This window comes from Cololabis saira, chromosome 1 (assembly GCF_033807715.1).
Source record: "Cololabis saira isolate AMF1-May2022 chromosome 1, fColSai1.1, whole genome shotgun sequence".
NCBI classification, from domain to species: domain Eukaryota; kingdom Metazoa; phylum Chordata; class Actinopteri; order Beloniformes; family Belonidae; genus Cololabis; species Cololabis saira.
The window spans coordinates 1,641,382-1,663,914 of NC_084587.1; the positions used below are offsets into that span (position 1 = coordinate 1,641,382).

The window sequence follows — 22,533 nt, forward strand, 5'->3', positions numbered from 1 at the left end:
AGGCATGCCGATTTTTTCCAGTGTCCAGCCGCGGTACTGCAACAAAAAATCCAATGGGGCCCAGAAAGCTTTTTTCCCATAGACCGCAAAAGTAAAAGAGAAGCCTCTAAAACTGTTCACAGGAACCTCCAGCTGTAATCACCGGCAATTACTAATCTTTGTATTCTATATTTTTAAGTCATGGACTTTATATCCGTCAAAAATGTTTTATAATGGCCAGAAAAGTCAAAGAAAAGTCTCTTTCTGGGCGTGACGTCACAGCTGACGTCACAGCCGTGTCCGTGCATTCCCCGGATGTTTATATTAATATATATTATATAATTATATTATATTAATACATTAATAATATATGTAATACTATACATGTAATAATATACATTAATTAATATATTATATTAATACATATTATATTAATATTCGCGTCATTGCCCCCGGGGCATGATGGGAGGCCCCAGAGCATCATGGGAGGTGACTCAACTGAGCATGCTCTATGGGCCAGATAACGTGGAAGTAAACCCGGAAGTCAGGAACTCATTTCAGCGTATGCGCTAGCTGAGCAATTTGCATTGAAATGAATGGGCGGCCATTTTTGATGTCCCATCCAGTTCTATATAATACATCCATGGTCTAGACCAAGTCTGGACCTGCAGGACAGACGTCTGTCCAGGTCTAGACCGGCAGCTCAGGTCTGGACCAGGTCTGGACCAGGTCTTGACCTGCAGGTCAGGTCTAGACCTGACCTGCTAGGTCTAGACAGGTCTAGACAGGTCTAGACCTGACCTGCAGGTCTGGACCTGGACTGGACTTGCAGGTCTAGACCAGCTGTCCAGGTCTGGACCAGGTCTGGACCTGAGCTGCCGGTCTAGACCTGCAGCTCCACAGCTGCTGTTCTTACAGACGCCTGTTTTCCTCCAGCTGGTGCAGATGTTGGTGGTTCCCGTTGTTCCCGGAGTTCCTGTCATTCCTTTTGTTCCCGGTGTTGCCAGTGTTGCTGTTGGTCCCGGGGTTCCTGGTTTTCCTAGCATTCCTGTCGTTCTTGGTGTTCCTGGTTTTCTTGGTGTTCCTGTTGTTCTTATAGTTCTTATTGGTCCTGTTGTCCCTGGTGTTTCTAGTGTTCCTGTTGTTCCTGTTACTCCTGATATTCCTGGTGTTCCTTTGGTTCGTGTTATTCCTGGTGTTCCTGTCGTTCCTGGTTTTCTTGGTGTTCCTTGTGTTCCCAGTGTTCCCGTTGCTCCCGGTGTTCCCTGTGTTCCTGGTTTTCCTGTTATTCCTGTTGTTCCTAGTGTTCTTATTGTTCCTACTGTTCCTGGTATTCCTGTTGTTCTTGGTGTTTCTACTGTTCCTATTCTTCCTGTTATCCGTAGTGTTCCTGTTGTTCCCGTTGTTCCCGGTGTTCCTGGTGTTTCTTTTGTTTGTGTTATTCCTGTTGTTCCTAGTGTTCTTGGTGTTCCCGGTGTTCCTGTTATTCCTAGCATTCCTGTTGTTCCTTGTGTTACCGTTGTTTCCAGTGTTCCTGTTGTTCCTTATACTCCCGGTGTTCCTGTCGTTCCTGTTGTTCCCGGTGTTCCTAGCATTCCTTTTGTTCCTTGTGCTCCTGTTGTTTCTTGTTTTCCTTTTATTCCTGTTGTTCCGGGTATTCCTGGTTGTTTCTATTATTCCTGGTGTTCCCGCTGTTCGCCGTGTTCCTTTTGTTTCTGTTGTTCTTGGTGTTCCTGTTTGTTCCTTGTGCTCCTGTTGTTTGTTGTTTCCCCGGTGTTCCCGGTGTTCCTGGTTTTCCTGTTGTTCCAGTAGTTCCAGTAGTTTCAACGTGTCTCTCCTGAACCTCAGTGAGATTTAGAGGAGCCGGTCACTCGTATTAAGGGGTTGGTGTTGAAGGGAAGCAGAGATGGAGAGATGGACATCAGAGAGAGAATGTTGTTGACCTTTGACCTGTCGATGTCGATGCAGCTGCATCTGTAGCCTCGGCTGAAGAGACGCTTGTGGTTTCAGGAGATGACTTATGGTTGAAAAAAGCTGTTGGGAGTTGCCAGGGTTTTTATTGATTAACCCGGAATAGAATTGTGAGCATCTTTAAGGGAGTTGGAGTCTTTGATTCTGACGGTCGGCCAGTTTACGGACAGTTAGACCAGAATATCTGCAGCTGTTTTTATTGTTTTTATTTTCCTCAGCTCATGTCTGAACCAGGGACAAATTGACCTCACGTGACTTATTATTATTTATTTATTATTGCCTTATTGTTTGACTTTATGTCAAATAACAACAAATCATCATCAAATTAAAAGCGTCAAAATATCAAAAAAAGCAAAAGAATTGAACAGTCTCATCCAGAAATAAAGAACAACAGCAAAATAATGTGTTGGAGAGAAAACAGGAGGAAGCAGAACGCTGATTTAGTTCCTCACTATATCATATCATATATGCCTTAGAAAATATACAAATTAAAAATTAAAATAAAATAAGAAAAGAAAGTAAGGACAAAATAATAACAAAAACATAAATAAATACAACACAAAAAATTAATAACCAAAGATCAAGACATAATTAAACTAGCCTCCTACAATATCCTAAACTCAGAAATTTAATTTCCAGTCACTTCTTTGCTGATCCATGACCACCCATTAATGCATGGATTTACATTTTTTTTTTTTTTTTTACCTTGTCTGCACACATATTATTGATTGATACCATGACGGTAGAAACCAAAAGTGTATATACTGTATGTGCATTATTACTATATTTAATATATATACATATATATACGCACACATATGCGTACACATACATAAATATACACATACAAACCCAGTGTTTTTTTTGTTTTTTTTTTGGGGGGGGGGGGGGGTGAAGACATCCACTGCCAATCCAGGAAGCAGGAACACACGGAGACACACGTCAAGCACTGGAAATCTGCAACAAAAAATGCATGGATTTACATTTGTATATGATGGATCACATAAGGAACTGAATAATAATTGTGGCAGGGTGGAGGAGCTGCAGCCACTCAGGCTGACGGGCCACACCTGTGTCCCGTCAGCCTGAGTGGCTGCTCCTCCACCCTGCCACAATAATAATAAAATAAATACATACAGAAGGTGAATTGAGTTCTTTAGAGGTCCTTATTTTTATATTTGTCAAGAATTGTTTTCTTGTCTGTGTTTTTAAACTGTATATATAAAGAGTTTCGTTTGATTTCTTCATCAAGACCGTTCTACAAAGTTCCCCCACAGACTGATAAGCACATGCTTTTAAGTGCAGCACGTACACAGGGTTGTTTAGAATTTAGTTTTCCTCTTAGATGATATTTTCCTTCTTTACTTGACAGGGACATGGAGATCAAAAACACCACTCAGGGATGTATTTTAGAGTTCCTGGTACTTTCTACCGTCTACAAATGCAGAAATGTTCATATCCTTCATTACATTTATGAAGTGATTAGTCTCCTCCTGGTCTTGGTTTCTCCGTGTTTATAAGAACTTCCTGGACTCAAAAGACCAGGATTCCTTGTGAACAGAGCATGTGCAGAAAACAAATTCATGTTCCGTTTGATGAGGATATTCTGTTTGGCGTTTACATGACCCAATATTCAGGTTTTAAAAGCAGTAACCCAGGGCTCATATTGGGGTTTTTAAAAACCAGAATATGAGGGTTATTGCTGTTTACATGGCCGTGCAAATTCGGGTTATTGCCAATATTCGGGTTTTAAAAGGGTTATTGATGCATGGAAACGCATTCACAGATAACCAGATCCAGAGTGTGTCCTCTGTTGTGGGTAGGAACCTCAACATGCCGCTGCAGCCCAAAGGCACTCAAGCACTCTCAGGAAATCTGCTGTAAACCGACAGGAGGGGTTGACATGGATATTTAAATTACCAACAATGACAACGTTAGCTGACATGGTGCAGAGAGACGTAAGGAGATCACTTATCTCAGGTAGAGATCTTATTTCCTCGGGGTGAAAATCCCTGAAAGCTCCATACTCCACTGCGATCCACTGCGTGTTTTCCGTTGTGCCTAGTGTTGGGTCGTCTTGCGATGTTTCCGATGTTGACTCCGAGGATTGTTTTATTTCCTGATTCCACGTTGAAGCCGCGGCGCGAGCCTCTATGGATGTAGCGAGGTCTTGACAACGAGCTGTAAACCCTTTGTCGGATGAAGCCATGAAGCTGCGCTAGCAACGTAGCTGCGGGGCGGTGAATGAGATTATTTCCAGCACCGATGTAAAAAACAGAACAAAAAACAAGCCGCGCCGTCTGGTAATAGTTACCACAGAACAAGGTTTCCAGTGGAGCAGGTCGGCTCTAGTAATACAAAGTCCCAAAGTGAAGTAGCTTTAAAAAGTCACAAACACGACCTCAGGGGAACTGCAATGTTTGACACAACAACAGTTAGAACAAATGCAAAGGGAAGATGTATATCTGTTTTAGGAGTAAAACTGTGGAACTCATTAGAAAATGACCTTAAACTAGCAAATTCAATAAAAGCATACAAGATATTATTCAAAGCAAAGGTAATGGACACATATATAGAAACACAATAAACAAACAATGAAGAATGCACACATGCATGAGATAAAATGACAACTTAAATTTGTTTTGCCGGTTTCCTTAGCATCTTTTCACTTTCTGTTTTCAGAGCTATCATTATTATTATCATGGGCGCAATTTCCACTGGGGACAGGGGGGACATGTCCCCCCCACTTTTCAAAATCGTGTTTTTGTCCCCCCCACTTTTTATAGTTTAAAAACTAACGGTAGGCTCAGCCTGTAATTGCGAATCATCAAGACACTCTCTGTGCGACGGCATCCCGCTCCCGCTCCCTCCTCCCCTCCCCGATCCCCTCAGAGCTGCTCAAGGCTGATTTATGGTACTGCGTTACACCAACGCAGAGCATACGACGTAGGTTACGCGGTACGCGCACCGCACAGTACGCGTCGCCGCGTATCCCACGCCGTAACCCTACGGCGTAAGTTCTGCGTCGATTTAACGCAGGACCATAAATCAGCCTTCACAGACAGACAGCCAGGACGCGGCGCAGGAATGCAGAGGAGCCGGCAGCTCAGTTTAAAATACATTTTTGCAGCGGGACAAAAAAGCAGCAGCACTGCTGTGTTGCAGGTAGGCTGTGCAGAGATGGGTAGCCAAATATTACTCAACTTAATATGTTGTAAATGGTTAGGTGATTTTGGTTTGTTTATAAGGAAAGGAAGGAATGAACATGGTCTATTTTCATATTTCATAGGAGAAATATGTGGAGACAGGTGCAAGTGAAGAAGTGCAGGCAGGCAGGAACCCAACCAAGTTAGCCCAAAAGTGATTGTAGAACAGCATCTCAGCAACAAAACCTTAAGATCAAGAGAAGTGGTACTGTGAATTTACTTGGCTCCATTATAAACAAAGAGTCAATGGAATCCTATGTTTTTTCTGTGGCCAAGCTTTTGAAAATGAAAAATCAAGCCTGGCCAAGAACTGTGTTTCTCCAGAGGCCTGTATATAAGCCTGTAATGCTTGTATACTGTCTTAAGGTAAGAGCTGATTTGTTATGTGGCATGTTAATGTTGTGTTGTGTGTCAAAAATAAAGGATGCCCACAGAGATAGAGGTCACAAGATTAAAGACTATTTTTTATCATTGTATAGCACTAAACAAAAATAATAATAAATACATATATCAGGAAAAAAAAGTTAAAAAGTGTCTAAAAAAGTAAATCCATATTAAAATTGTTTGATTGTTTGCATTCACACACACGTAGTCTTACAAAGCCACACTGCACATCCACGCTACAGTTACATGCACAAATTTACCATTCCTACTTGTGTCCCCCCCACCTCTGAAACTAAAGTTTCGCCCTTGATTATTATTATCATATTATTGCTATTATTATTATTATTATTATTACTATTACTATTATTATTATTATTATTATCATCACCATCATTATTATTATTATTATTATTATTATTATTATTATTATTATTATTATTATTATTATTATTATTATTATTACTATTATTATTATTCTGTGTAGACTTATGATACTTCATTTGGTTTTTTTTGTATATTTTATTCTGTTAAAAGGTGGGAAAGATAAGCTTTATGCTTCAAGCCCAGACCTTTTCGGTCAAATAATCATAATGTTGACCAGGGAAAAACCTGTGTTATCTTGTTTGTTGATTTTTGTTTGTGATTGACCGAAATAAATATTTACTAACTACTAACTAACATCAATCACTAAAACGGTAACAAAGTGTCAAGAGGAGCGTCATCCGGAGTACCCTCATTCGTGGTCTCAATTTCCTGCTCTCAACTTCACGGTTTTCCCGTTGCTCCGGGTGTTCCTTGCATTCCTTTTGTTCTTGGTGTTCCCGGTGTTCCTTGTGCTGCTGTTGTTCCTGGTTGTTCCTTGTGTTGCCAGTGTTCCCATTGTTCCCAATTGTCCCGTTGTTCCTGTTGTTCCTGGTGTTCCCGGTTTTCATGTTGTTCCTGTTATTCCTGGTTGTTCCCATCGTTCCTGGTGTTCCTACCATTATTCTGCTTCAGGTTTGTTTGTTGTTGATGTGATGAGGCCTCTGGTCCAAGCAGTTACATAACTTAGGGTTAGGGTTATATAAGGGACTGGTTATTGTTAGTCTGGGGGTTTTGGTTAGGGTTAGTCCGGGTCTTCATTCACGGTTCAGAAGTTGATACAGTAGTACAAGCCATGACAGCGAGTCATTGGCTGTTCCAGCCACCAATCCAGACCCTGGTGGTCGGTACAACCATCCATCCATCCATCATCCATCCATCCATCCATCATCCGGCTACTGCTTCCACCTGCCTGCTGTGCTGTTGACGTCCCTGACCCCCCAGTCTGGTCTTCAGCAGGAGGGTCCCCCCTTATGATCCAGGTCCTGGTCCAGGTTTCTTCCTCCTAAAGGAGAGTTTTTCCTGCCATTGTTTATGTAATAATTGCTCGGGGGTTTATGTTCATCAACATCTGTTGTAATAGATGCTATACAAATAAAATTGAATTTGAATTTGAATCCATCCATCCATCCATCCATCCATCCATCCATCCATCCATCCATCCATCCATCCATCCATCCATCCATCCATCCATCCATCCATCCATCCATCCATCCATCCATCCATTTTAAAGGTGGATTCATCCACCAATGTTCTGGTTGCCATGGCGACGGCGACAGCAGCGAACAGGAGCCATCTGTTTCTCTTTCTTCTGTCTGTTTTCCTCTTTTCATTGTTCAAACGCTGGTTCTTTTTCTGTCCCTCCTCTTCATCCTCCACTTCCTCTTTCCATCACGCCGTCTCCCTCCTCCCTCCATCCCCCTCTCCTCTCCTCTCCTCTCTGGTATTTATAGAGCGTCTCCGGATGCTTCTCCTCCTCCTCTCCTCCGCTGGTCTCTGGCCCACGCTAGTTTCCGTCCTCCGTCATCCCTCCATCCATCCATCTCTTCCTCGTCTCGTCTCCTCCAGCTCCATCAGAGCCCATGTTTCCTCCCAGAGCTCCGGTTATTGATCCGCATCATCCTTCTCTTTCTTCCACCCCAAACCTCCACGAGAGCGTTTATTTCCAGCAGCAAGTCGATTCGGAGTCGGGGCGTCGTGGAAGTTACACCTTATTACTGTTGGCTTTAAAACTTCACTTGAGTGACAAACACCACATATCGTCATCGCAGCATCACAAATAACACAAATCAGGCAGGAAAGAGGAATAAACATGTGGGCAGCACTAAGTACCCCCACGATGTAGCATCTTGGATCTTGGTCTGGGTCTGGATACAGAAACAGTTTTGGTTTCCATGGTTACAGTTCACCTCCGTGAACCTACAGAGTCATGGATATTTAGGGGGGGGTCTATTGACTGGTGGCCGGTGTTCTGCCAATTTCTGCTGCTTTGCCAAAAAATGCTACCTAAGGGTTTTCTACCTTTTGCAGAGCTACAATTTTACTGTGTTTTACTCCCAAAACCACTTCCTTTACCGTGTTTTACTCCCTAAACCACTTTCTTTACTGCGTTTTTGTCAAGGTTTGACATTCCCCCCAGCTTTCAGTTTCTGTTTTGCCCCGCCTGTGTCCCATCTGCCCTGATTGTCTGCACCTGTGTCTCGTCATGTCTCGTTATCCCCTGTGATTTTCTGGTCTTGTCATACCCTTGTTCACTGTCGGACCGTACTGTTTTGTTCCTCATGTTTCCTGCCACGTTCTTCCTCCTCCAAGTTTTTTGATCCCTTTAGTTTGATTTGATCCTGCCATGCAGGGCTTTGTTTTTCCCTTTTGTTAAATAAATCCTATTTTTTGCCGACTCCTGCCTTCGGCCTCCTGCTCTCCTGCGTTTGGGTCCACACCTTACCCCCAGACGTGACAGTTTTACTCCCTAAACCACTTCCTTGTCTCTTGCCAGGGCGTTATTGTAAATAAGAATGTTCTTAATGACCAGATAGGTAAAGGCCAATGATTGAATATCAAATAAAGCGATACATTTGTTTTTTTCTCTTCATCGTATAATGTTCACAAAGTGTTATGCAATTCATGTCATGGGTCGTTTATTTTGAAAGATCAAATACTCAACGGGGGCACCGGTCGTCGGTCGTATAAAATATATATATATATATATATATATATATATATATATATATATATATATATATATATATATATCCTGAGATCAGCGAGCTTCTGATTTTATTATTTATATTAGTTCTGATGTGACTGACGTGTCTATATCTGTCCCCCTATTCCCCCCTCTCCCAGGACGCTGCACCAGCAGTTTGAGAGCTACAAGCAGGAGGTTCGGCGCATCGGCGCCGACACGCGGCGGCAGCAGAGCCTGCAGAAAGACGACGCGCCAACCTGCGGAATCTGCAGGAAGACCAAGTTCGCCGACGGCTGCGGCCACCAGTGCTCCTACTGCCGGACACGCTTCTGCGCCCGCTGTGGGGGACGGGTGTCGCTGCGCTCCAACAACGTGAGGCTCCGCCAACAAACCCTAACCCCTGTTAGGTCTAAATCAAAATTACATAAGTTCATAACGAGGAAAGACACAAAGACTACCTTGGAATGGTCTTTTAACACACTTCTGCAGAAGGGGGAGAGCACAGGGGCAGAGACCCTGACAGCAAATGCTTCCCAAAGATCCTCCTCCCAGAAGATGCTTTTATTGAGAAACTTGACAGGAAATGACCATATAAGGACAGTGAACAGTAGACAATGGGCAGTGGACAATGGGTGGAAGTGATAACGTGTGATTGAGTCCATCACACTACAGTAGACAGATGTCACCAGAACAGTCCAAAACCCTGAGTAGATCAGGAAGTGGCTGTCCTGACATCTGTTAGCCAAGCATGTGACAGTTTCATAAGGACAAAACAAGTTTAAAGGTTGATTAACCTCACAATTCCCTCCTGTTGTCCTTTTGAAACTTCAACTAATATCCATCCATTAGGCTTAGGATAGTAGCATCATAAACATTTGAGAAATAGCAAGGGGAGCTTATGACACACTTAATGCAAGCTTGTTAACAAGTAATTATATGTCAAGGGAGAGGCGGAAACCCCAGGCTATATGCAGCAAACTTCATCCGACTTCCGGCCTACTCAGGGTCTGGAAAGTCTTCCACTAGCTTGTACTGTGACTGGTGAGCCCACGTAGATCGTTCAGCCACCTTTACTGCTGTTGGGGTTGCAATCTGGACAACAAAGGGGCCGTCCCAACGTGGTGATGACCATGTTTTTCCTTTCACCACTCAAATCAGGATCTGGTCACCTGGTTTCAGCAATTCCTGCTTAGGAGAGAGAGGAGAAAGCGGCAGCTTACAAGAACTTTGAACATCTTTTCAGCAAACAATTCACTCATCCACATCAAGAGTGGTTCTCTCTCTTCGGCTTTCTCTTGCCACCGTTCCCCTTCCCATAGAGGGAGCTGGAACAGGCAACCATGCACTACCCAAAGAGTGTGACAAAATTTTTTAAAGTAGGTATTGAAATACTTTACTAAATACTATACCCTGCCTCCCTCCTGTTTGAGACATGGGACTTCTCATGGCTCAATTTAGCCACCAGGGGGAACAGGTTTTCTGGAAGTACTGGTTTGCTTCGCACTGCATAAAGGCCTTCTGAAGTTACAGTAGCACCTTCATTTAGCCAAATGTCTTTTTCCTGGAAGGGTCAGGCCTGCCAGAGTCCTGACTTCTCCCCAGATAAGTGGTTCTCCCACTTCTTGACCTTTGCATCCTGGCAGGTCGGCAGTCTGACTTAATGATTCTCTAGGGTCGGTTATCTCTATGTCCCTCAGATCCCCCCCTGCTGTCACCTTAGATTAACTAAGTTGCAAAACCTTAAAAATTAAATTCTGTCTCTTCTTATTTCAAAATTTTCTTATTACAGTAACAACACACAAGTTAACAACATAACAGTCCCGGCCGTTCATGCTCCGATGCCTCACACAGAAAACTGTCCGTGCAGCAACTCTCCTGCAACGTAAAACAATAGTCCTTAGTGAACTTATATACTGTATATATAAACCATCACTCATTGTAAATGTCACTGACATGCAAGTAGGTTCATGAAAACGCCCCTCCATTGTATCCAATGGAGGGGCAATTGATAACAGGTGCAAACAGCAGTATTTAAATGAGGTGTTGCGTGTCTTACGGTTTGCGGCGCAAACTTTGCGCCATGGAGAGTCTGGATGGAAAGCAGGATATAGTCGCAAGCGCAAAATGAAATTTGACGAGTTGGAGTTAGAGATATTAGTGGACGAGGCAAATTGTTGTGCCGTATTCAGCACCCCTGCCGTGAAAAGCACCCCCTCGTATATTCAATGATAAGTAGACCAAGAAAAAAAACAACACACTGACACTTCAATATATTTATATATACACACTCACACAAACACATACTTAGGAGTTTATATTATATATATTTACAAATATTATGGAAGACAACACAGTAAGCAAGCTATTAATTAATGACATCAATAACCATTTACCCGATTTTTTTTATCTGTGACTGTGATTGTGGGAAAGTATGACTATTGTGGAATCCATGAGCGCATTTAAACATGAATCATTAACACAAAACTGGATGCTAAACAGAACATGCACGGAATGAGAATATCATTTTTGTCAGACGAGGGGGTGCTTTTCACGGCAGGGGTGCTGAATACGGCACAACACCGGGGTATGACAACTGCAGAACAAGTATAGGCGCACAATAAGAAACACTTTTTTCTCCATGAAAACACGTGATTTATTTATTATCACAAATAATTTAACATTCAAATAAAATATTTCTCCTTTTGCATGTGGAGATTAGCACCTTCCTTTCGAACGTATTAAATACAGACGCAATCACAATCCCCGCAAAAACTTTCAGGCTTGGTAAATCTCATTGCGTGTGGTAAATGGAGCAATTTGCATTTTCTCCTCCCAGTATTTAGCGCTTTCTGGCGAGTACGCCCCATATTGATAATTCATCAGGGCAAAAGTACTAAATGAACAGTGTGTGCTATTTTGCTTATTTGAGAGGCGCAGTCCTCTTTGCACGCTGTTAGTAGATCAGCTGGCACTTTGGTTTGCGGGTGATTTCAAGTTTGCACACGTTTTTACGCACGCAAACCTTTAGTAAATCAGGCCCTAAGAGTCTTTTGGAAATTATTTTAGGGATAAGTCTCAGCTTAACCACGTGTCTGTTATTTTGGCCCTTATTAACTTTCTTAAGTTTCTTTCAGCTCATAAGTTTCCGTTTTGACATTTTGGTTTTAGCGCTGATTAATTTAGTGAACAATTGAAACTTTACTTCACAATTTTGGAAACCTGCAACATTGTCAATAAACAGCTGATCACCGTCATTGATCAGCTGATCGTCAGCAGCAGACCTTTCTAACAACAGATGTTTTGTCAGTTTCCTGCAACATTCAGGTTTGTTAACACGTGTTTATCTGCAGGTTTCCTATTGACAGCAGCACACGGACCATATGGTTCCCTTATGATATTTATGAAAAATCAAATGCGTTTAGATTGCGTTTACGTCTAGACAAGATTTTGCCTCCCTATCTTAGAGAAAAAACTTAACTATATTCAATAAAATCACTCTTTTATACTATAGAGAACTGGTTATCAATAAAAATTTTAAAGATATTGTGTTTTGAGACACGTTGATGTTGTGAACGCTTTTCAAACGGTTGAAAAGTGGTTGAAAGACGTTCAAACCTAATATCAACCTGTTTTAAACCGGAAATCAACGTTGAAATCCCGATTTGGGCACGGTGGGCAATAAGCTTCTTAAATTACGTTTTAAAGGTCTTAACTTTCGTTTATAGACTTGATCCTGAAGTTTGTGATTTTTAGCGGTTTTCAGCATTTAAACTTAAACCTTTCAGGCTGTGACGCGCTGGCAGTCGCATGAACACATTATATCTACACGTATAAATAAACTGTATTTGAAGCCTTTTTATGGGAATATTCAGCTCAGTTTTCACACGCTCGCCGTTTTAGCTTGTTTTACCATGTTTTAGCTTGTTTTAGCTCGTGCTAACCAATGATGCTATTTAACATAAATCCATTTTGGTTCACGAGCCAAAAGGGAAAAACATAAGCAGTGGTCTGAGAGAATCAACATCACCACACAAACGGGAAAGAAGCTCCACTTTAATCCTATACAGACTATTTCTAACTTAAACACCTTTAAAAAGAGCAAATCGTAGAAAAAGAGATATAGAGACCAGCTACTACATGCTAACGTGGTAGCTCTGATCAGTTTAAAGTTGAGACTCCACAGAAGGAAGGATGCTAGAATGACCTCTCTAAACTAATTCTGTATGAAAAATGTTAAATCTAAATAAACTGTCTTAGATTTGAAGCCTTTTTATGGAAATATTCAGCTCAGTTTCCACACGCTCGCTGTTTTAGCTTTGTTTAGCTCATGCTAACCAATGATGCTATTTAACATAAATCCATTTCGATCCGATCTGTCTTTCATCCTCGTTCCACGTCATTATTACGCCAGTATTTGACCACGGGGAGACGGAGCTCCGACTGAGAGCCATCTGGACCTGGAGCAGCCAAGGCTCGGCTAGCGGAGCGAGCTAACGAAGCGAGCTAACGGCTACCTGGGGTCCAGATGGAGGATCTGAGAGAACCGGGCCGGGACTAGTTATAGTAGTGAAGAGTAATGGTGGTCACAAGAAAACACTTTTCTTTCTATCTTTAGGATCAGACGGTAATTATCTGTTAGGGGGTGCACATGCCTGGCACCTTATTCAACACTAAATTATGCATTTTCCCATCATTTCAAGCGGAATGATACTAGCAAAACAAGAATAAAGTGTATTTTCAAATGCTTTATTGCAGCAATATCGCTGCAGAACAAAGAAAATGCTACATTTAGTCTGGACTACCTCACCCATCAGACAATCTAGCAACAGAAAATAAAACATAGCAACAAAAATAAATATAACCATAAATATACAGGACTGTCTCAGAAAATTAGAATATTGTGATAAAGTCCTTTATTTTCTGTAATGCTAAAATGTCCTACATTCTGGATTCATTACAAATCAACTGAAATATTGCAAGCCTTTTATTATTTTAATATTGCTGATCATGGTTTACAGCTTAAGAAAACTCAAATATCCTATCTAAAAAAATTTGAATATTCTGGGAATCTTAATCTTAAACTGTAAACCATAATCAGCAATATTAAAATAATAAAAGGCTTGCAATATTTCAGTTGATTTGTAATTAATCCAGAATGTATGACATTTTTGTTTTTTTAATTGCATTACAGAAAATAAAGAATATTCTAATTCCTGTAAACTTGCTGGCGTGGTTGTGCTGGAACCACTGCTGAATATCCATGGTTACTTTGTGTTAACGGAGCAGCAGAGAGCAGCGTCTTGCTGGTGCAGGAAACTGCTGGAAGCAGATGAGTGACGGACACTAAGGCTGATTTATGGTTCCGCGTTGCACCAACGCAGAATTACGGTGTAAGGTACGCGGTGGCGCGCACCGTACGGCGTAGGCTCTGCGTTGGTGTAACGCGGAACCATAAATCAGCCTTAACTTTTTTTTCGTCTTTTCAACTGTGCATGCAAACACATAAACTGAGGGTGCAATGCTGATGCTGATGCCCTGTTAGAACCGGGCCTGGTCGCACTAGGGCTGGGACGATACGGTAACTCATGAATCAACACTGTGGAGATATGTGGCCCACGATAACGATAATATCACGATACACCATAGCTACGATATTCCATATAGCCTATTGTAAGAAATTTCATCAACGATATATCACGATATATGTGACTGAAAAAGAATAAATACCCATAAAAAGGAAAACGTCTGTAGTTCGGCATTTATTCAATGCCAAAACTTCATACAAAGTACAAAGAAAGTGTATTAGTATATAAACCTCACTGCCTGCTAGTCCTGTAAATGTAAACTCTGGACAGCTGGACTAATTAAAGTGCATGAACAAAAGTGCGGTGACAACCGTGTAAATCCATGATGTGTTGTAATAAAATATCCATATTTGCCGTCAGTTTATCGATTATTTATTGATTTAATGACAGAGACGCAACAATATTTTGCAATATCGATTTTTCCCACCACTATGTCGGACCGTCAGCCGGACAGGGTGGTGGTGGTGTTTTTGGACCCGTCCCTCCGTATCTCCGTATATCCATCCCTCCGTCCCTCCGTCTGGCTCCGCCGTCGTCCTGCTGGTCTCCAATCTGTCCGGAACTTCTCGTCCCAGCTGGACCTGGACCCACGCTGGCGCCGGACAGAGACAGAAAGATCTATAAATAACACAAATAAAGAAATGATTCATTGGGAGGAACATTAGCTATAAATAACATCAGCCGATCTGTCCGTGGTGAATAATTCATGCTTTAATATCCAGTTTGATCTCAGGATCAGAGGAAGTGATTCAGGTTTCAGACTAAAGTTAGTCGGAACCTTTTAATCCTCCGTTTACCGTCAGAACGGCAGCTGATCGGAAACTAAAGTTAACTTTAACTTAGAAGTCTGGACCTGAAATCTGGTTCTGTTCGGTTGTAGAAGTCTGGACCTGCTAAAGTCCTGCTAAGATCCCGCTAAGATCCTGCTAAGATCCTGCTAAGATCCCGCTACTAAACCCCCGGGGGGTGAAACCAGCTCAGAGGACGATAACAGAAACGTATCGGGGGGTTTTAGCTGCTGGACTCTGATTTAAATATAGTTAATAACCATAAAGGTTTCAGAGCTGACGCTGCGGCTGTCGGGATTGGTTTAACGCAGAGAAAAGGAAAACGTAGCAGAGTTAAAGAACTAAAAGAGAAAAGTTGTGCAGATGTGAGCTGATGCAGCGGCGAGTTTTCAGTCGCTTCAGGAAAAGTAAGACTGCTGAGAAAAAGTCACAAACTCACATTTTCAAGAAAGTTTACCTCAAAAAAACCAGAAAAGAACACAAATTTAAAAGAAAAATTGCTAAAAAAAAAAAAAAAAATCTGAATTTTTTTTAATTTGGAAGGATTTCTAATTTAATTAATCTGCTACATTTTAATAAAAAGTAATCATTTCTGACAATGACTTTTTAAAATCTGCACTAAAGAAGCTCCCCGAGGTGTTGCTGGTGGATGAGACTTCACTGGCTGGTGGTCTGGCGCCCCCTGGTGGCCGCGGGGGAAACTGCAGCTGCAGCTCCTGCAGCTTCATCTCCTGCAGCTTCATCTCCTGCAGCTTCATCTCCTGCAGCTTCATCTCCTGCAACTCCTGCAGCTCCTGCAGCTCCTGCAGCTCCTGCAGCTCCTGCAGCTCCTGCAGCTTCAGCTCCTGCAGCTCCTGCAGCTCCTGCAGCTCCTGCAGCTCCTGCAGCTCCTGCAGCTCCTGCAGCTCCTGCAGCTCCTGCAGAAGAAATAAAACACCTTCATAAACAATACCTGCCTGAAATGACCTTATCTTAGAATTCTGGACCACTTTTCACCTTTATTGTGAAAGGGTTTACACTTCCTGTAATTCTATTCAAACTTCACTCTGTTCTTTCCAAATGTCAAATCATAATTCATTACATTTTAAAAGATATAGTTTCAACTGAATCTTAAACCAATCTTTGCTCCCTACAGTAGAAACATGAACTGGTTTAGAGTTCAACCAAAGTTCTCTAAACCTGTTCTCTCCCTCGGTGTTAGGAACCTCCTTCCTGATGTCATTACTGTAACCATGGTGATAAGATGATGGTATAATCTGTCATACAGTTGTTTCAGAGATTGTATCACCAGTATATTCCTCAGAAAATGTAACAAAGTATAAGTAGATCTTTGTCTTCTATAACCAGCCTGGACACATTGGATTTATAAGGATTTATGAGAGGACGGAGAGGAGCGTCTCATCTACTCGTGGTCTTTAACGGATGAGAGGGGGGTCCTGGTGATCCAGGGGATCCAGTCTTCGTTGGGGGGGGGGGTCGTTTGGGGCGCCCCCTCCTGGGAGGTTTGGGAAGGATCTGTCTCTCTCACGGAGGTTGGAAATGTTTTGACCATCGTTCAGCAGCTGTTGCTCCTCTAAGGCCATTGCTGATGTCTTTCCCCCTTGGCGGTGCCTTAACGCAGTGTCTCCCAACCTGGGGTCCGGGCCCCCCTGGGGGGGCGCCAGAGATCTCTGGGGGGGCGCGAAACTTTGTCTGCTTTGAGGATATGCAGTTGTAAAAATTATATTTACACATGTTAAATAAATTTAAAAAAATCATAATAACACACCTTATGGAATACAGTAATCCAAGTCTGTATAAACCCACTTAGACATATATTTTCTGTGGGGTTGCCGGTGGCCTGGGTTCCGGGCTCTTCCGTGTCGGCCTCTGGTCTCGTGGGTGGCGGGGTTGCTCCCCCCCCTCCCCCACTATAGATACACTTCAGGTGGAGCTTTGTTTGGTTTATTACACACACACACACACACACACACACACACACACACACACACACACACACACACACACACACGCACACACACACACACATAGACACACACACTGGCTTGTTCACCTGCATGCTTGCTCTGTAGTTTTTGGGGTTAGGTAGCGGTAGCGGTAGCTTAGCTCAGACTGCGATCAGATCTCAAGATTTGGGTGATTGCTGTTATTGTTTTGGTTGGCTCCGTGCCGGTTTCGTGTTCTGTTTGTGGTTTTCTTGTTGCAGATTTCCAGTGCTTGACGTGTGCTTCCGTGTGTTCCTGCTTCCTGGATTGGCAGTGGATGTCGTCACCCCCCCCCCACCCCACTCCACCCCCCCCAGGAGGGGGGCGGGGCTTCATGGTGGGGGGGTCTGTAGGGGGGGCGGGCATTAGGGGGGGGTCAGGGGTCTGTAGGTCAGAATCAGCTGGGTTGAATAACGGAGAGGAGCTGAAGGGATTAACGGCCGCTGCTTTAATCTGGGAGGGGGGGGGGGGTGTTCCAACAGCTGGGGCGGGGGGGGGGGGGGGGCAACATCTTGGGGGCGGGGCCACAGCTGGAGGGGCGGGGGGGGGTCGGACAGCTGATCCATCTCAGATTAGTGAGCTGCTCCAGCTGGGATCACCGTAGCCGAGGACGGAGCTGGACCTGATCTCCGCCGAGTCCCGGGGGTCCAGGGGGTCGGGAGGGTTCTGGTGCTGGTACCGGGTTCTGGTCCGGGTACCGGGTTCTGGTCCGGGTACCGGGTTCTGGTTCCCGCTCCGAGGTTCTGGCCCGGATACGGATACGTCTCCTCGCTGCTTGGCTCCGTTTCTCTGCAGAACAAACGGACGGATTATAAATACGAGCCATAAATCCTGCTGTTGCTGCTGAGCAGCAGAAACTCAGCCATGATGACGACATGTGAGTGGAGTTGTTAGTGTTGTTGTTGTTGGTGTTGTTGTTGTTGGCTCCTCGCTGAACACAGGACCATTAGCAGCTCTGAGCAGGTTCCAGTCGTAGAGACCTGGGGCCTCATTTATAAAAGAGTGTGTAGGATTCAAACTAAAAGTGCACGTACACCCAAAAGCCAAAAATGGCGAGCGCAAAAAAAAATCTGGATCTATAAAACCATGTGCACGCACACTTGCACGCAATGTTCTCTTTATTTGGGGCGGCAGTAGCTCAGGTGGTAGAGCGGGTCGTCCAATGATCGGAAAGTTGGAGGTTCGAATCCCGCTCTGTCCCAGTTTGCTGTCGTAGTGTCCTTGGGCAAGACACCTTACCCAGCTTGCCCCGTGTGAATGTGTTTGAATGTTGGTGGTGGTCGGAGGGGCCGTTAGGCGCGATATGGCAGCCACGCTTCCGTCAGTCTGCCCCAGGGCAGCTGTGGCTACAAAACGTAGCAGCTGTGGCTACAAAACGTAGCTACCACCACTGGTGAGAATGTGTATGAATGAATAATGATCTATGTAAAGCTCTGGGTGCCTTGAAGGGCGCTATATAAATCCAAGTCATTATTATTATTATTATTATTATAAATCACAGTCCAGCTGGAAGGTTGTGCAGCTGAATTCGCCTCATATCCCGCCCTCTACACGCCCACTTCATACCATAAATGGGGAATGCAAAGTAGTTTTTGCATATGAATGAGCTGCTGAGCATGTGCAGCGCCCCCTGCAGCCTGTTTGGCGTCAGGATGAATGAGACGTGTCGAGCCACTGTGCCACTAAATTTCACGGAGACTGAGATGGAGATGTTGAGGATGAGGTGGAGGCAGGAAAACGACAATATTTGGTGGGCACAGTAAAAGTAGAAATAGTATATAAATAGTATAAGATAAAGAGAGTGAGTGGCAGCACGTCGTTGCTGCGCTAAACGCTGTGAGTGCCACGGCGCAATTTCCACTGGGGACAGGGGGGACATGCCCCCCCCAACTTTTCAAAATCATTAAACATTAAAAAATTAAACCGGTTCCGGTCCGGTTCCGCGGCCCAGAGTCCAGGTCTGGAGACGCCTCTGTCCTCTAAGACCGGTCCGTCTCGCGGTACCCGGGAGAACGGAGGACGAGTCAACCCCCCCCATGTCCTCCACCTTCATCATCATCCCTGATCAGCTGCTTCAACGCGAAACAGACTCTCCGTTGTCATGGCAACGCTTCACGACCAGAAGCAGAGCAACATCCCAACCAACCAAAACACGGCCCCCTAGATGTTCCTCCGGGGTTTATTTTCAAACCTTACAACGCTTCTGCGACATGTTTCTCAAATCAAAATCAAATCAAAGTTTATTTTAGACGGGACAATGCGTATTAATGATCACTACATTGAGCAGTGTAAATACAAATGCTAGTTTCCACCTGCAGTCCCCACAGAAAACATAAAACCAATTCAGTCAAACAATACAATAAAACAAGGGATTACACATAAAACATACGTAGTAGAAAAATAGATTTAGCATTTAAAAACAGCATGGATTGTATTTAAAGTGACTTGCTGTGGTTGTAGCCCAGCTAGCTGTGGTTGTAGCCCAGGTAGCTGTGGGCTGCTACCAAATTTAAAATATAATTATGTCACTGATTCTTGAGAGTTGGGACAAAACATGTCCTACATAGAAAAGTCTAATTTATATTGAAAATCCAGAAATTCATCATGGTTTACATACTTACAAAGTTAGATCTAAAGGAACTGTGTATACCTATGTTCTTTTATAACGCATTTTACACTTTCTGTGTGAATTTGTTTAAATGTCTGGTCTGTAGTTAAGAGGTCCATGTTATTATACGTGTCCTCAGCAAGAGGTCACAGTGTTGACCCAAAAAACCCTTAAAAAACTCTATGGGTGTGCAAATATATATATTAAATAACAAAGAGTGGTCTTAAATAAATAAAACAATACATGAAGTGAACTGCAAACAATATTTTCCCTAAAATCCTGCCTATCAAAGTTCTGTCCTCAGTTTCTGTCAACTCCGTCAGATTCTTTTACAATCCTCACTAAATCAGGAAATAGAATGATCAGCTATTTCCCTGAGGAGCCTTTTCTCTCCCTGCCTGTTCTGAATGCTACGCTAACACTCATACTCTGGTAGCTTTAATGCTACGCTAACACTCATACTCTGGTAGCTTTAATGCTACGCTAACACTCATACTCTGGTAGCTTTAATGCTACGCTAACACACATACTCTGGTAGCTTTAATGCTACGCTAACACTCATACTCTGGTAGCTTTAATGCTACGCTAACACTCATACTCTGGTAGCTTTAATGCTACGCTACCACTCATTCTCTGGTAGCTTTAATGCTACGCTAACACATATACTCTGGTAGCTTTAATGCTATGCTAACACTCATACTCTGGTAGCTTTAATGCTACGCTAACACTCATACTCTGGTAGCTTTTACATTTGATATTTTAGACAAACAATGTTGATATTCCTCTGGTCACAGCTGGAACGTCAACACTGTCTCTCTGTTATGATCATGTTTTTAAACAGTAGTGGATTGAATTTAGGTGTTTTAGTAGGTTATTGAGACTGCTAGCAACTGACGAAAAACCAGCTAGCTGCAGTGAACAATACAAGTTTTGGCGGGAAAATACATGCACTTTTGTCAACTCCGTCATACGTCAACTCCGTCATGTCAACACCTGACGGAGTTGACGTGTAAGCTGATGGAGTTGAAAAATCCACCTATAACCTCTTAATATGCTAATATAATATCATTTGTGAACATAGTAAAGAATTAAAATATTATTTCAGGGTTTTCTTTATACATAAATGTACATATAGCATGAATTAAATCATTACACATGACATTATTTGACCCTACACTTGTAGAGCATGGATAGGCTGTGGTCTCTTAGTATTGTGTAACTTTCCCAGTGCTTATATTATAATTATACTGTATATTACATTAAAGGACCTGTTTGTAGATTCTGACAACATAACGTACATTGACTGGTCGTCTCTATGGAGGATCCACTTCTATGTTCATATAAACGGCTCATGTTCCATAATTAGCATTTTGAGTAGTATTAGTTCTGCTGGAGGTAAATATTTCTTTTCCCCCCCAGGTAGCTGTGGGCTGCCACCAAATTTAAAATAAAATTATATTGAGTTAATAGTTCTTGTTCTATCTCTCCGTAAATGTTGAAATGTCTCTTTGACATCTGAAGAGTTTGATTAGTTCTGCCTGAGTCAGATATCTGTTTCTTCCCCCTCCAGGTGATGTGGGTATGCAACCTGTGCCGTAAGCAGCAGGAGATCCTCACCAAGTCCGGAGGATGGTTTTCTGGGTCGGGGGGGCGGCCCGGCAGCACCGATGACCCGGTCCAGGGAGGTGAGGCCCCCCGGGACAGGAAGCTGCTCCGCTCCAGGTCCCAAGCCCCGCCCAGCAGCGCGGGACCGCCGGACGGGCCGGCGCCGCACGCCGCCGCCGCTAACGCCGGCACCAGGCCCGGAGACGACATGTCTGGACCCCGATCTCAGAGCGAACCCCCCAGAGAGAAGTAGGTGGTGGAAACGGTCCAGTTCTGGTCCAGTTCTGCTGGTCCAGATTTTTCTGAAACAGGGGCCGTTATGGGGCCAAATGTAACCTTCAGGGGCCAACAGTATTACCATCGATTTATTTCTTTGAACCAAGCGCACGACACCAGACAGGGTTAAACTTAGCCAAAAACATGGCGTAGTTTAATTTCAAACCAAAGAAACTCCCACAGGGAATCCAGAGAGATGTACAAAAAAACCTCCTGCGTTCACACTGAAAGCGTCAAAAATCTCCTGACACCAGCATCTCGCTGCTTGGAGTGTTCACACTGAAAGCGTCACTGTCGACGGCTGCAGTGGGCGGGGCTAAAGCGGCAGTGGGCGGGGTTTCCTATTTCACCATAGATCACACTTTGGGAAGCCTTCTTTATATTTTAGCGTTATTTCCGCGTAGATAAGAGTGAGTTTGATGCTCCTTAACAAGTTTGGTCCTGGATCAACATCAACCGCCAGAGCCTTTGCTCCCGGTGAACCATAAATCCGCCTAGGCTGATTTATGGTTCCACGTCACACCAACGCAGAACCGACGGCGTAGGGTTCGTGTGGCCGCGAACCCTACGCCGTCGATTTAACGCGGAACCATAAATCAGGCGAAGCTGCAGTCTGTCTGCGCTGATCACTGACACACCGGGTCGGAGCGGATTTGGTCATGATGTTTAACCTGTGTTTTGTGATTAATAAGCACGGTTTTCTGCTTTTTGCTCCCGCCGCCTCTCAACGCGCATTTTCATAGAAAATGAATGGCAGCCGGCTGCCTATGACGCCTGTGACGCTTTCAGTGTGAACGCAGGGTACTCAAAAAGGAACATAAACCCTCCTCACAGGGAACTAGAAAATCACCAGGCACACAGCAACAAGCAAACAACTTAACAAACAAACAAAACGAACTCACCCTGAGCTACTGCCAGCCCCGCTCTTTACCTTCTCCCATAGATGAGCTGATGAGCTGCAGCTTTAGCGCTCAGCGACTCCGCGCGACCGGGAGGAAAACCCAGCCGGCCGAGCCCTAACACTAACGTAGCTAACAAGTGAGCTTGGAAATTTTATAGGCCAACAGTTTTAATGTTGGCTAGTTACAGTTTAGTTT

General features: G+C 43.6%; 1 protein-coding gene across 1 annotated transcript in view; it reads left to right on the forward strand.

The window, feature by feature from the left end:
* rims1b (regulating synaptic membrane exocytosis 1b) overlaps positions 1-22,533 on the forward strand; it is a 76,781-nt gene that overhangs the window by 8,647 nt on the left and 45,601 nt on the right. Inside the window, exons 2-3 of the mRNA XM_061725459.1 lie at positions 8,748-8,961; positions 21,126-21,409. Of these exons, the coding sequence (XP_061581443.1) occupies positions 8,748-8,961; positions 21,126-21,409 (498 nt within the window). The remainder of the gene's footprint in view (positions 1-8,747; positions 8,962-21,125; positions 21,410-22,533) is intronic.